Here is a 14,666-nt window from a genome sequence, read left to right as displayed (position 1 = left end):
ACCACTTAGCCGTAATGACGGAAACCTTTGCACCCAGGAACACAACAAGGATACAGCGGGCGCTCCAGGCCGGGTACAAGGAGGAAAGCCTGAGCAGAGCCGCGCTCCTCTCGGCAGCAGAAAACCTAGCCGCCGGGGATGCTGAAGCATCTGCGCTTGCCGTTTACAGGACCGTCAAAGCGGCCTGTGATGCAGCCATGAAAAAAAAGAAAGATCGGAGGAAGCAGGCACCGGCCAGTACCGTGGTGGAATGAGCACATTGCCAAGGCCAGGAGGGAGTGCTGCGCAGCTCGGCGTGCCTACCAGCGAGCAAGAGGCTCCGCCCAATTTGGCAGAAATGGCGCGGCATTCAAGGCCAAAAGAAAAGAGCTGAAGGAGGCCATCAGAAGCAGCAAACTCAAATGCTTCAAGGAGCTCTGCGATGCGGCCGATGCGGAAACTTTTGGTGGAGCATACAAACTAGTCATGGGGAGATTAAACAGACAGCCTATGCCCAAGGATCCGGTGCATATGAGAGAGATAGTCGGCACCCTATTCCCTAGACAACCACCCTTACAAGAGGAAGCTAGGGTAGAAGGAGCTAGCCTGAGGGACACCACCACCATCATCACTGCCAGAGAAGTACTGGAGGCCACGGGTAAGCTGAAGATCGGGAAAGCGGCAGGTCCAGATGGAGTCCCTAATGCAGCACTAAAATACATAACTAGAGCCCATCCGGAAGCATTCGCCACAATGTACACCCAGTGCCTAGCGGAGCGGACAGTCCCACGAGCATGGAAACGGCAAAGGCTGGTTCTGATACCCAAGCCAGGCAAAGAGCTCAACGACCCATCGTCATACCGGCCGCTGTGCATGCTGGATACCATGGGCAAGATTTTCGAGAGGATGGTATGTAACCAACTGGAGGCGGAACTGGCTGAGCGTCGCGGACTTTCCGACCTCCAATTCGGGTTCCGCAAGCAGAGGAGCACCACTGACGCCATCGAGATGGTGACAAACCTTGGCAGGGAAGCCATGGCAGGAACGCGATGGGCTGGAGGCGACAAAAAGTACTGTCTAGTATGTACACTAGACGTACGAAACGCCTTCAACTCTGCCAGCTGGAAGAGCATCCTAGAGGCCCTGACCAGGAGGGGTATATCTGAGCAAATCACACGGACTCTGCGAAGCTATTTCACGGACCGCGTCCTGATCTACGACACGGAAGAAGGAGCAGAACATCACCAAATCACCGGAGGCGTCCCACAGGGCTCGGTCCTAGGGCCGATACTGTGGAACGTGATTTATGACGATATCCTGCGGCTTACATTACCGGAAGGGTGCACCCTGGTGGGCTTCGCCGACGACATAGCACTGGTGACAGTGTCGAAACACGTAAGAGACGTAGAGGAGAAAACCAACGTAGCAGTCGGGATGATAGTTGCCTGGCTCGCAGCCAACGGGCTAGCATTGGCGGAGAAGAAGACGGAGGCTGTGCTAATGAGCAGCAGAAAAAAGGTCGAGCAGGCATGCGTGAGAGTCGGTAGCACGATCATCAGGACCAAGCCTGCGCTAAAGTACCTAGGGGTAATGATGGACCAGAGGCTGAACTTCAAGGCCCACCTGGAATACGCCAGCGCAAAAGCGACTGCAGCAACGGCGGCCATAAGCAGGATGATGGCCAATACAGGGGGACCACGGCAGCGTAGCAGGCAGCTCATCGCTGGGGTGGTCACCTCCATAATCTTATATGGATCAGCAGTGTGGGCACCAGCAATGATGGTTTCCACATACAGCAGAGACTGCAGAAGCGCATACCGACGCTGTGCCCTGAGGGTTACATGCTGCTTCCGGACGGTGTCTGAAGACGCCGCACTTATTGTGGCAGGCATGGTCCCACTGGATCTCCTGGCAGCTGAGCGGCAGAGCGGAGTGGAGGTAGCCAGCGAGCGGCGAGAGCGCACTATAGCCCAGTGGCAACGGCGCTGGGACCAAGCGGCAAAAGGGAGGTGGACCAGACGTCTCCTTCCCCAGCTTAGCCCATGGCTGCGAAGAAGGCACGGCCAAATGGACCATTATTTGGGCCAACTGCTGACTGGGCCTGGGGCATGGCTGCTTCAAGCAGTACCTGCATCGCTTTAGGCATGCTGACGACCCGTATTGCAGCTGCTGCGGGCCTGGAGTCGACGAGGATGCAGAGCACGTCTTCTTTGTATGCCCCCGCTTCTCGCAAGAACGAACGAGGCTAGGGGAGACGCTTGCAGAAGTGAGTGTGGACACCCTCACCGACCCCCCCCCCCCCCCCCCCCCCCCCCCCCCCCCCCCCCCCCCCCCCCGCTTCCCAGCCATAATTGTTATTTTATAAATATAAATTGTTTTCCCAATAAAAAAAAAAAAAAAAAAAAAAAAAAAACACACACAAAATTCCATTACACTTGGGCGGCCGGACCTGTGCCGTTCGAGTAGGTGTGTCGTTGTCCGCCATTGCCCACAGCTGGTGGCCGGACCAGTGCCACTCGCTCTACATTAGGGCCACAATTGCCGACGCACACACACACTCACATCCATTTCACTTTGGCGGCCGGACCCGTGTCGCCACAGTAAAATGTGTGCCATCTACTCCTGGCTCCCAGCTGGTGGCCGGACCAGTGCCACTCGCTCTACATTAGGGCCACAATTGCCGACGCACACACACACTCACATCCATTTCACTTTGGCGGCCGGACCCGTGTCGCCACAGTAATATGTGTGCCGTCTACTCCTGGCTCCCAGCTGGTGGCCGGACCAGTGCCACTGGTTCTCCAAGAGGGCAGCCACAGCCACAACGACGACGACGAGGTGCTAATTGCACCTACTTCTGACGACTTCGGATGACGCCAATTTCGACGACCAGGGGGGACGACGGGGTCGGCCGGTATGCAACGCAATGTCTTTACAAGCATTGTGTTTTGCTATGCCGGCCGATGCTCCGCTGTTTCTTGTCTTCCCTGTAATTATAGAAAAAAAAGATATAGACATTATTTTAAATTGTTATGTTTATTGTAATATTGTAAACGTAAATCAATTGTACCTGTTTTGTCTCGTCTTTGTTCCAGTGTAGTATCTCTTTTATTACCTGTTTTTCCGTCGTCTTCACTCCAGTCTACTACTTATCTGTATTGTTATTTCTGCAAGTGCTTGTCTCTTTCTATACCCGATACTCAAAATGAGTATTGGGGTATATTAGATTTGTGGTAAAAGTGGATGTGTGTAACGTCCAGAAGGAATCGTTTCTGACCCCATAAAGTATATATATTCTTGATCAGCATCAATAGCCGAGTCGATTGAGCCCTGTCTGTCTGTCCGTCTGTCCGTCCGTCCGTCCGTCCGTCCGTCCGTCCGTCCGTCCGTCCGTCCCCTTCAGCGCCTAGTGCTCAAAGACTATAAGAGCTAGAGCAACGATGTTTTGGATCCGGACATCTGTGATATGTCACTGCTACAAAAATATTTCAAAACTTTGCCCCGCCCACTTCCGCCCCCACAAAGGACGAAAATCTGTGGCATCCACATTTTTAAAGATACGATAAAACCAAAAATGCAGAATCGTAGAGGATGACTATATGTTCTAGAGTGTGAAATCTCAACCAGATCGTATAAATATTATAGCCAGAATCAAGAAAACAATTTCATTCTTTCTCGCTCTGTCTCTCTCTAACACACAGGTTTCATGGTCGGCTTTGCCAATTGCAAAATATGAGTTCAAGGATCTCAAAACCTATAAGAGCCAGAGCAACCAAATTTGGTATCCACACTCCTGTGATATCTGATCTTGACCGTTTCGTGTCCAAATTTCGCCACACCCCCTTCCGCCCCCGCAAAGGACGAAAATCTGGGGCATCCACAAATCTCAGAGACTATTAAGGCTAGAGTAACCAAATTTGGTATCCGCACTTCTGTTAGATCTCACTATAAAACGTATATCTCAGAATTTCGCCCCACCCCCTTCCGCCCTCACAAAGAACGAACATCTGTTGCATCCACAATATTGCACATTCGAGAAAACTAAAAACGCAGAATCATAGATAATGACTATATCTATCAGATTGCTGAATCTGGATCAGATCGGATCATTTTTGTAGCCAAAAGCAAGAAATCAATTTGCACTGGCTACGCAGCGCCCGACGTCACGCTCAGACTGATTTTCTGTCTCTCTCGCACGCACTCTTTGTCGTGTGGTTCAATATTAGCGGCGTCTGCCGCAGGAGAGCCATACTGACTTAGTATCGGGTATAACTGTAGAGTTGCGGTGCACGCAGCAACTCACAACGTTCCCCCTCGTTTATTTTAGTGTATTTCCTCTTATTTTCCACGCAAAGCACCTGCATTGTTTACCTTTTTCTCTTTATCTATTCCTCAATTGACTACGTGTTGCAACACTGCACTTTCTGAATTTTCGATCTTATTTCTTTAACCCCTTCTTCCCCCCCCCCCCATTGTTATTTTCGTAATTAGTGCGGTTCTCCGACACCCCACTACAAAAATATTACAATCTGTGATAAAAATCTTCGGCGGCAACGGTGCTGACAATTGATTATCGGTTTCAAATCGACTTTCAAATCAGCATCAGTTGCCGCCACACCACCATCACTACGGCCTAAATTGAGCCAAAAATGCTAGTCTTCGCATAAAACAATTACGCCCCCTATAAACTGCCCGCCCACATGTACATGCTACATTCCTAGTCGTCTGCCCTCAGCAGGCGGCAAGGGTAGTAGAGGGGACTGAAGACCACACATCGCATTACAGCCAACAAAACATCAAGTTGACGAACTCACAGGGGATTGCAAATCAAATTTTAAGTTAGGGAGAATTACAAAGAAGAGACAGCATACTTTCGAGCGTGGCCCCACTTTACTTTCTTGACTCACACCACACACACACACACACACACACTTGACACACTATTACACACACTTGACGAGTCCCCCCTCCACCATCTTGACAATTCGTACTTTTGGAGCCTTTTGCCCCGATCGTGGATTGGTCTCGAGTCTGGGTCTCTGTCCAAAGGAAAAGTCGTGTCGTGAACGTTGTGGAGTCGAGACGTGTTCGAGGTTTAGTTTAGTCCCTCCGTCAAAGTGCCGAATATTTTGTGTCTCTCTTTTTCCATTTTCCCATCCAACCAAAGCCAATCCAGCGCAGCTATGCCACGCGGATCCACTGCCAGAAGAGGACGACGACGACGAGGACCACACGGCGTCACAGCCAGGGATCGCCCCAAATCAGCCATTTCCACTGCCAGCTCCGACAGCGCCGACAGCGCACCGGCACCGTGGCAAACGCAGCGATACTGAGACGCCAATCCACCGACTCCGCCACCTGGTTGGAGGCACTTCCTCCAATTCCTGGACCGGCTCCAGCCACCATTACCGGGTATGTGAGGACCACATACCATGCCGACACCACCATCACGGCCACTCCGGTCACAAGCCCCATCCCCGACCCCGACCTGCCCTGCCCCAACAGCTGGGCGGCCATTCCCAATCTCACCAGCCAGGAGCAGTTCCAGATCGGCGACTGGGTGGAGGCGGTCCATACCCAGGAACGCCAGCAGCAGCAGCAGCAGCAGCAGCAGCAGCAGACCATCAGCAGCAGCAGCGGTAGTCGCCGGCTTGAGGCATTGGCGGCGTCCGCAGCGGCAGCGGCGTCAGCCAAAGCACCGCAATGTCAAGCCAAGCCAAGCCAAGCGGTACCAAGCGCGCCAATAATTCCGCTTCCCACACTCCAACACACACAGACACGTATCGATGCACCGTATGCCGATGCATGGTGTGGAGAGAGCCGGAAACAGCAAGAAGCGAGAGAAGGCGCAAAGAGAGCGGGTAACGACCTCGTACCAGCGACAGTACGAGAGGGCACTCGAGCAGCCTCTGCACGAACAGCAGCCAACAAAAGATTCGTGTTCGAGTGCCCGTTCGGGAGAGAGTTCGAACTCGAACCGCAGCCATGGCACAAACCCCGCTCGATCGGCCACAGCAGCGGTTCCAAATGCAATGCACACAGCCAATACCACAACCACAACCACAAATACAATGATGACATACATCAGCACACAAACAGCGACATCAAACACAAAAACGACAACTACAATTACGTCGGCAGCCAGACGACGATGCCTGTTAACAGCAATGTTAACAGGCGGACCCCCCCCACCACCGCCGACAGAGGAACATCAGCAGCAGCAATCACATCAACATCAAAAACAACAACATCAGCCAACGGCAACAAACAGCCAATACCGATGACAGTGATGTCATGGTTGTTGAGTTTGATGACGACGATGACGACGACAATTTGGATGCCAATCATGCATCGGCCAAACGACGACTCCGGGAAAGTACCAACCAACAGGCAAGCAAATCCCATATCCCCCAAATTCAAAACCATCCCCATCATCACCAACAATCAAACCAGCAAAACCGCCAATAACACAAAATGCCCCTGCCCCCGCCCCCGCCCCTGCCCCTGCCCCTGCCACTGCCAATGCTCCACTAGCTCTACCTCACTCACCTGCAAATGCAACTAGTAGTTGCGGCACAGGAACCCACAGCAGCAGCAGCGGCGGCGGCGTTGGGCTGCTCCAGCTGCCCTCCCTGAGTATGCCCAATGCCAGACAAATTCGGATGCTGCAGCGACAGCACCAACCAACGACAATTATTCCCCCCCCCCATCATTCTGCCAGCTGTCCCCGACATTATGCCCATTCTGGACAAGCTGCAGAATGACCCGAGGGTGGGCAACAGTAGCTATCACACCAAGCTCATCAGCCGCAATGGTGTCCGTATCCAGGCCCGCGACATGGCTACCAGGGATGCCATCATGGCAATCCTGGGCGATGGCGGCGGCAACGAGGCGATGACTGGCCACTACACACACTAGCACAAGAGTGACCGTGGGCTACGGATCGTCGTGCGAGATCTCCACCACTCCACAAGCACCCAACTAATAACAAATCAGATGGCCGAACTGGGCTATTCAGTTAAATTTATTAGAGCCTTCAAAGCGAGATCCGATGGACAGCCACTCGACCAGTTCGAGTTGGAGATAGCCCCCAAGCCGGATGAAAGCCACCACGATGTCCTCCAATTAACCCAGCTGGGCAACCAGTTGGTGATCGTTGAGAGGCAGGCCAAGCCGATGGACCCAGCCCAGTGCCACAGATGTCAGGCTTTTGGGCACACCCGCACCTACTGCAGGCGCTCATTCGTCTGTATGAAGTGTGCGGGTGCCCACGCGTCCACGGCATGTGCCAAGCCAAGGGCAGACGCCCCTAAATGCGCCAATTGCCAGGGCGCCCACATCAGCGCCTACAAGGGATGTCCGGCATTCAAGGCAGCAAGGGGCCGCCTTCTGTCGCACCGAGTGGCCATGCAGGAGTTTGCGTCGCAAGCGCAGCTCGCTTCTGCAGCCATTGCCAGAGCAGCAGCCACCAGCAAAAACAACACCAGCACATCCAGGGCGCCGACAGCAGCAGCAGCAACAGCCAGCTCAAACGCCAGCCAATCCCTGGCGCGGACAGCAGCAGCAGCAGGCAGCATGGACGCCACTCAATGTCTCCTCTTCTGGGCGACGAAGAGGACAACAACATCAGCAGAAGCAGAAGCAGCAGCAGCCAATTCAGACAAAAAAACAGACGCCTGCTGCCTCTGGCCCACGCACTGGGCGACGACGTCCAGAGCAGCCATTGAGCCGTTCCCAGGCACCACAACAGCAGCAGCTACAGCAGCTGCAACAGCAGCCGCAGCGCGAACAACAACAGTGACAGCAGCAGCAGCAGCAGTTTGCCAACAACCGCTCCCGGCAGAAGATGCAGCCGAAACGCCAATCTTTCGAAGGATCCTGCAGCCAGGCACTGTTGGAGAATACGCAGAGGATGACGCGATTGGAAAAGAGGCTGGAAGTGACGATGTCACTACTCACCTCGCTCATCCAATCCCAGGCAGTGACGGCAACTCCAGCAGTTGCAGCAACAGTGGTTGCCCCAGCTCCAGCAGCCAGGCGGTCAAAGAAACCACCACGATCACAGCCACCACAAAAACCGTTAGGGCCAACGCCAGCCGCCATTCCAGAGACGGATCCTGAAATGGATGAAGAAAATGATGACGATGAGATGTGGAAAGATGACGACTCCATGGATGACATTAAGGCCTACGCCCGCAACATGAGGTACCATCTTGACAACCAGATATCCTGGAACGCTGTGTACTAATTGGACACATCTCTGCCACTGCATTGGATTAAATGACAAATGCATATCACTCGCATGCCACAACAAAAATGAACAACGGACGCTGCCGCCATCAAAGCATTCAGAGTGCCATGTGTACCTGCAATGGAAATACACACACACACACAAACACCCATTACACTTGGGCGGCCGGACCTGTGCCGTTCGAGTAGGTGTGTCGTGTCCGCCATCGTCCTTAGTTGGTGGCCGGATCCAGTGCCAACGGCATTCAGAGTACCAAAGGAGCTGCAAAGGAAAAGCAAGAAATTAATCAGCTGCAATTACGATTAAAATGACACCGACAATACTCTCCGCTACACAGACGCACACACACAAACATCCATTACACTTGGGCGGCCGGACCTGTGCCGATCGAGTAGGTGTGTCATGTCCGCCATTGCCCTCAACTGGTTGCTGGAACCAGGTGCCGTGGCATTCAGAGTGCCATGTGTACCTGGAATGGAAATACACACACACACACAAACATCCATTACACTTGGGCGGCCGGACCTGTGCCGTTCGAGTAGGTGTGTCGTTGTCCGCCATTGCCCACAGCTGGTGGCCGGACCAGTGCCACTCGCTCTACATTAGGGCCACAATTGCCGACGCACACACACACTCACATCCATTTCACTTTGGCGGCCGGACCCGTGTCGCCACAGTAAAATGTGTGCCATCTACTCCTGGCTCCCAGCTGGTGGCCGGACCAGTGCCACTCGCTCTACATTAGGGCCACAATTGCCGACGCACACACACACTCACATCCATTTCACTTTGGCGGCCGGACCCGTGTCGCCACAGTAATATGTGTGCCGTCTACTCCTGGCTCCCAGCTGGTGGCCGGACCAGTGCCACTGGTTCTCCAAGAGGGCAGCCACAGCCACAACGACGACGACGAGGTGCTAATTGCACCTACTTCTGACGACTTCGGATGACGCCAATTTCGACGACCAGGGGGGACGACGGGGTCGGCCGGTATGCAACGCAATGTCTTTACAAGCATTGTGTTTTGCTATGCCGGCCGATGCTCCGCTGTTTCTTGTCTTCCCTGTAATTATAGAAAAAAAAAGATATAGACATTATTTTAAATTGTTATGTTTATTGTAATATTGTTAACGTAAATCAATTGTACCTGTTTTGTCTCGTCTTTGTTCCAGTGTAGTATCTCTTTTATTACCTGTTTTTCCGTCGTCTTCACTCCAGTCTACTACTTATCTGTATTGTTATTTCTGCAAGTGCTTGTCTCTCTTTTTTTTATTTTCCACGCAAAGCACCTGCATTGTTTACCTTTTCTCTTTATCTATTCTTTAATTGACTACGTGTTGCAACACTGCATTTTCTGAATTTTCGATCTCATTTCTTTAACCTCTTCTTCCCCCCCCCCCCCCATTGTTATTTTCGTAATTAGTGCGGTTCTACGACACCCCACTACAAAATTATTACAATCTGTGATAAAAATCTTCGGCGGCAACGGTGCTGACAATTGATTATCGGTTTCAAATCGACTTTCAAATCAGCATCAGTTGCCGCCATACCACCACCACTACGGCCTAAATTGAGCCAAAAATGCTAGTCTTCGCATAAAACAATTACGCCCCCTATAAACTGCCCGCCCACATGTACATGATACATTCCTAGTCGTCTGCCCTCAGCAGGCGGCAAGGGTAGTAGAGGGGACTGAAGACCACACACCGCATTACAGCCAACAAAACATCAAGTTGACGAACTCACAGGGGATTGCAAATCAAATTTTTAAGTTAGGGGGAACTACAAAGGGAAGAGACAGCATACTTTTGAGCGTGGACCCACTTTACATTCTTGACTCACACCACACACACACACACACACACTTGACACACTATTACACACACTTGACGAGTCCCCCCTCCCCCCTCTTGACAATTCGTACTTTTGGAGCCTTTTGCCCCGATCGTGGATTGGTCTCGAGTCTGGGTCTCTGTCCAAAGGAAAAGTCGTGTCGTGAACGTTGTGGAGTCGAGACGTGTTCGAGGTTTAGTGCCGCATATTTTGTGTCTCTCTCTTTTTCCCTCGTTTGAGAAGTCGAAAGGTTTACCCAGGAGACGGAAAAGCCGGAAAAAGATACGAGAAATGCCTGCAAAGGAAAAACTTGAAGGCAAAGCTAAAGGTAAAGGAAGTACTCGGTTCTGCGGCCATCGGACAGTCGTAACTCATTTCTCATTTCGTCTCATTTCAGCCGGGAGTATACCGGGGGATACAGGATCTGTGGCAACCGCGACTATGGTTCGGCGCCAAATGACGCCGCGCGCCTGCAAGAGCAAGAGCCAGAGCGCCGCCAGGCCCAGTCTTAGTCCCAGCCGCCTGGCCAAGAAGCCCAGCCTGACGCCGACCACCGGTTCTCAGGCGCCATCGCAGACCATCGCAAAGTCGAGGCCCACCGGTCTCGAGACGATTTTTGAACGGCCCGGCAATGAGGACGACGGGCCCACCAGCAGCCATGCCGTGGCATTCGGCGAGTGCCAGCGCCGCGTCCTCGCCCTGGGTACGGGCGAAAAAAAAAGAACCCTGTCGCAGAAGAGCTGCCTGAAGGTGCGCAACACCTTGGGCGAACGCAGCACCCGGCACATGATGACACTGCGGGCGTCCCGCACTACTTTGGACAGCGTAATGCTCGGGGGCTCGGACGATGAAGGCGAGTCGGTCGGAGTCGCTCCCGCAGTCGCTCCCGTAGCTGCTCCCGAAGTCGTTCCCGCTGGAGGAAATGCCGGTACAAATCAGCCGGCACCATTCGTGCTGCGCACCAGCAGGAGGCTCAAGAGTCTGCCTCCGTTTTAGATTGTTGCACCTTCCACCCTCCAAATGAAAGAAAAAGAATAAAGAAAAGAAAAGCAAAGAAAAGAAAAACCCTCTACAGAATGTCTCTTTTGCTCTCATTGTAAATTGAAGCGCCTCTTTCGGCGGAACCTACCCCAAGAGCGGAAAGCGGAGATCAATTAGAATTGTGAACCCCAAAGCGAGCGATTGATACGATACACTCACGAGTACTCATGCCCAAGCCCGAGTACTCTGTCCAGCATCCACATCGGGGAATCAACATAAATGGGTGGCTCCGCGGACGGTGTTCCAGCAGTCGCGCTTGGGCGGTCCGAGTGAGCAGTAACGGATCTTCTGCAGAAATCAGTGCATAGATACAGTATCTGAAGGATCAAAGTGTTGAAAATCAATTAAAAGGTGATCATCCATCCCACGACAAGGAGAGGGGGCAGGGGCGAATGGCGCCATACAGATTTCTGTACGGGCCTCTGAAAGGGAATCGAATCGAATCGCTCCAAATTGGCGTTGGAATGTCCAATAATAAACGGTAGATTCTATTACTCGTTAACCCCGCGGGTCAATGAGAGAGAACTATGGCAAAAGATACAAAGTAGCTGCTGTACCCTTGCCACAGCCACAGATACAGATACATGCCTCTGAGAGTGTGGCAGTAATTAAATTAACCTTTACGTGCCGTCTGTCTCTGTCCGTGTCTGTGAATAAATCGCGGGTCTTGGCTTGAGTAACACTATTCCTCCGTCCTTCGTCGTACCGATAGATGGACGAGGCTTCTGGCACGACGACAACCGATGGCAAGTCCCTGGATGAGGCGCCGGTGGCCGCAGGACTGGAGCCCACACAGCCGATCGGCTTCCTGCAGCTCTTTCGCTTCTCCACCTGCGGGGAGATCGCGTGGCTCTTCTTTGGGTTCCTCATGTGCTGCGTCAAGGCGTTGACCCTGCCCGCAGTGGTCATCATTTACAGCGAGTTCACAGCAGTGAGTACCGGGCGATGGCCACAGCAGCGGCGGCGGGTACACCATTCCCACGGGGACCCTGAGCATCCTTCCCATCGCTGCGAACGCCCAGCTGCCGACCATCACGACAACGGCCAGTGGCTACGAGCCCAATGACGTCATCACCACGATCCCCGTCTCGCTCTCCATTCAGCGCTTCCCCTCGTCCCTGTCCATCGTGGACCTGGCCCAGGAGCAGGACGGCTACAGCAACAGTGGCTCCAGCAACGGCATGACCGTGGGGCCGGGTGCAGGCGGCGGCGGCGGCATCACCACCACGGCCCTCCTGTCCGTGAAGCCCCTGAACGGCAGCGGCAACGGCAACATTTCGCGGAACAACAGCTTCAGTCTGAGCTTCAACCTGCAGGACCCCACAGTGCGCTCCTCGGTGCGTTCGGCAGGAGCCCCCACAGTGGATACAGTGGACAACTCTTCATCCGGTGGCACGATCGCCCTGCCCCAGAGCGGCGCCACGGCAACGGCAACGGCCACGAGTGCTACCTCAACCCTCGCCAAACACAGTCCCGAGGCCAAGACAGGAGAGGTCTATGTCTGAGCGGAGGAACAGGACACCTATTCCGACCCATCCACTGGATTATAGCTTTCGTCGTAGGTTTAAGCACCCGCTTCCAGAACCACTGATACGATATTATCATCTAGGAAAGAGAACAAAACAAGAATAATCCTCTCTTCGGATTGTACATACATATGCACACATCAATATACATACATATATATACAGACGATATCGTATCGTAATGGATCGTATCGTACGGCACACGCGAGTCTTTCTCGATAGTTGGGCGAATAAATTACGAATAAAATCTTTACCAAGAGAATCTCCATTATATTACCCGTGCAAACATTGGACCGTGTAAATACTTTGGAACCCTCCCCCTCTCCACACAAAACATAATATGTGATATGCGATTATTGTATGTGTTTTTTTTTTTTTGTTCAAGCTATAAAATTTGTGCATCTTTAGGATTAATGTGGAACCAATCCATGTAGAGGATGGTAGAAGAACACAGATCTAAGAAATTCTAGGCTCCTTTGTACAGATACAGATACAGTTACAGATGATCGACGAGGCAGATGAAGCGGTGTGACACGTCGGGCGACTAACGAGCCCCTTAACTTGTTTGCCGCCCAACTAAACTGTTAAAAATTCTTAATTAACGCCAATAAGGAATACATTAAAATGCCGACGCCAAGGCAAGCAGCCATTTTCCCAACTCGCCCCACACACATTCACATTCCCCTTCCCAACCACTACCGACAAGCTTTATTTCCTTTTCTCGACAATGTAAATTAAAATTCTGTGCGCCACTAAACATATATTCAAATCACAAACCACAAAGAGAATCATAAAACACAAAGATTTCTTAAGCCACACACAAGGTGGTTTCGTCCACCGCACCCAGCTAAATGCGAAAATTGCGGTGGTTTAACAACTTCTGTCAACGCGGCTTCGTCTGTGTAAAGTGCGGTGGTTTCGTCCACCGCACCCAGCTAAATGCCAAAGTTGCGGCGGTTTAACAACTTCTGTCAACGCGGCTTCGTCTGTGTAAAGTGCGGTGGTTTCGTCCACCGCACCCAGCTAAATGCCAAAGTTGCGGCGGTACGCACCCAGCCAACTACAGGGCCTATGCTGATGCTGATATGAGGATCAGCCTTGTGCCGCCACTTATATGAAGCCCGCTCCGAGGACGGGAACGGACTGAAAAGACGCAATCCATTGTAAAAGAAAACACATGTTAATGTTAAGTCTAGTGTTACCTTAACTTTCTTTACTCAAAATACTTGCATAAAAAAATACCGAATACCTACCACTACTTTAACTAGTGTTACCTTCCCATTGTTCAGCCAAAAACACTGCAACTACATGTAAAATGTAAAATATGGCATGTATTATTTGAATTTAGTACATATACAAATAAGTAGATGGCGTATAGGAGCGGTGGCGCTGGAGTTCCTCGGCTGCTGTTTCCCCTCCTTGTAGCGTGGGTATTGAGATCGCTCTCGGCTACCATTTCCCCTTCGTGTGACGTCGGTATTAATGCTAGTGATGCTCGTCGTGGTTCCTGTGGGATCTGGTTCCGGTGTTGCTCCCCCCATTGTTTTAAATGAAAAACTCTCTCTCAGTTTCGCGACGGCGGCCTCTCTCTCGGTCTCCCTTGTAGGCGTTGGCTTCGGGCTGGCCGGGGAGAGTTGTTGATCACATCGGCGTCACTGGTCGGAGTGGGAGAGATCCGACTATTCCCTTCTTCGTGGCTCTTGTTCTGGCTGCTGCTTCTCCTTCGTAGAGCGTGGGTATTGGGATCGCTCTCTCTCTCGGCTGCTGTTTCCACTCCTTGTAGCGTGGGTATTGAGACTCAATACATCACCGAAATGCTGGCCAGCCATGGACACACGGCCACTTTTGTACGCGGTATGACACGTCGGGCGACTAACGAGCCCCTTAACTTGTTTGCCGCCCAACTAAACTGTTAAAAATTCTTAATTAACGCCAATAAGGAACACATTAAAATGCCGACGCCAAGCCAAGCAGCCATTTTCCCAACTCGCCCCACACACATTCACATTCCCCTTCCCAACCACTACCGACAAGCT

At 52.2% G+C, this 14,666-nt stretch overlaps 1 protein-coding gene across 1 annotated transcript; it reads left to right on the top strand.

Annotated features, from left to right (window-relative positions):
- The first annotated feature begins 10,299 nt into the window (after positions 1–10,299).
- On the top strand, positions 10,300–11,083 carry LOC117195174 (protein tantalus-like). The gene is made up of 2 exons (XM_033399809.1): positions 10,300–10,391; positions 10,461–11,083. Exons 1-2 carry the CDS (start codon positions 10,355–10,357, stop codon positions 11,057–11,059), a joined length of 636 nt encoding a protein of 211 aa, XP_033255700.1. The 5' UTR covers positions 10,300–10,354; the 3' UTR covers positions 11,060–11,083.
- Positions 11,084–14,666: the final 3,583 nt, after the last annotated feature.

The sequence above is a fragment of the Drosophila miranda genome (assembly GCF_003369915.1).
Source record: "Drosophila miranda strain MSH22 chromosome Y unlocalized genomic scaffold, D.miranda_PacBio2.1 Contig_Y7_pilon, whole genome shotgun sequence".
Classification (NCBI taxonomy): Eukaryota; Metazoa; Arthropoda; class Insecta; order Diptera; family Drosophilidae; genus Drosophila; species Drosophila miranda.
The sequence above is the reverse complement of the archived record's forward strand: the minus strand, read 5'-3'. Positions and strand labels throughout refer to the sequence as shown.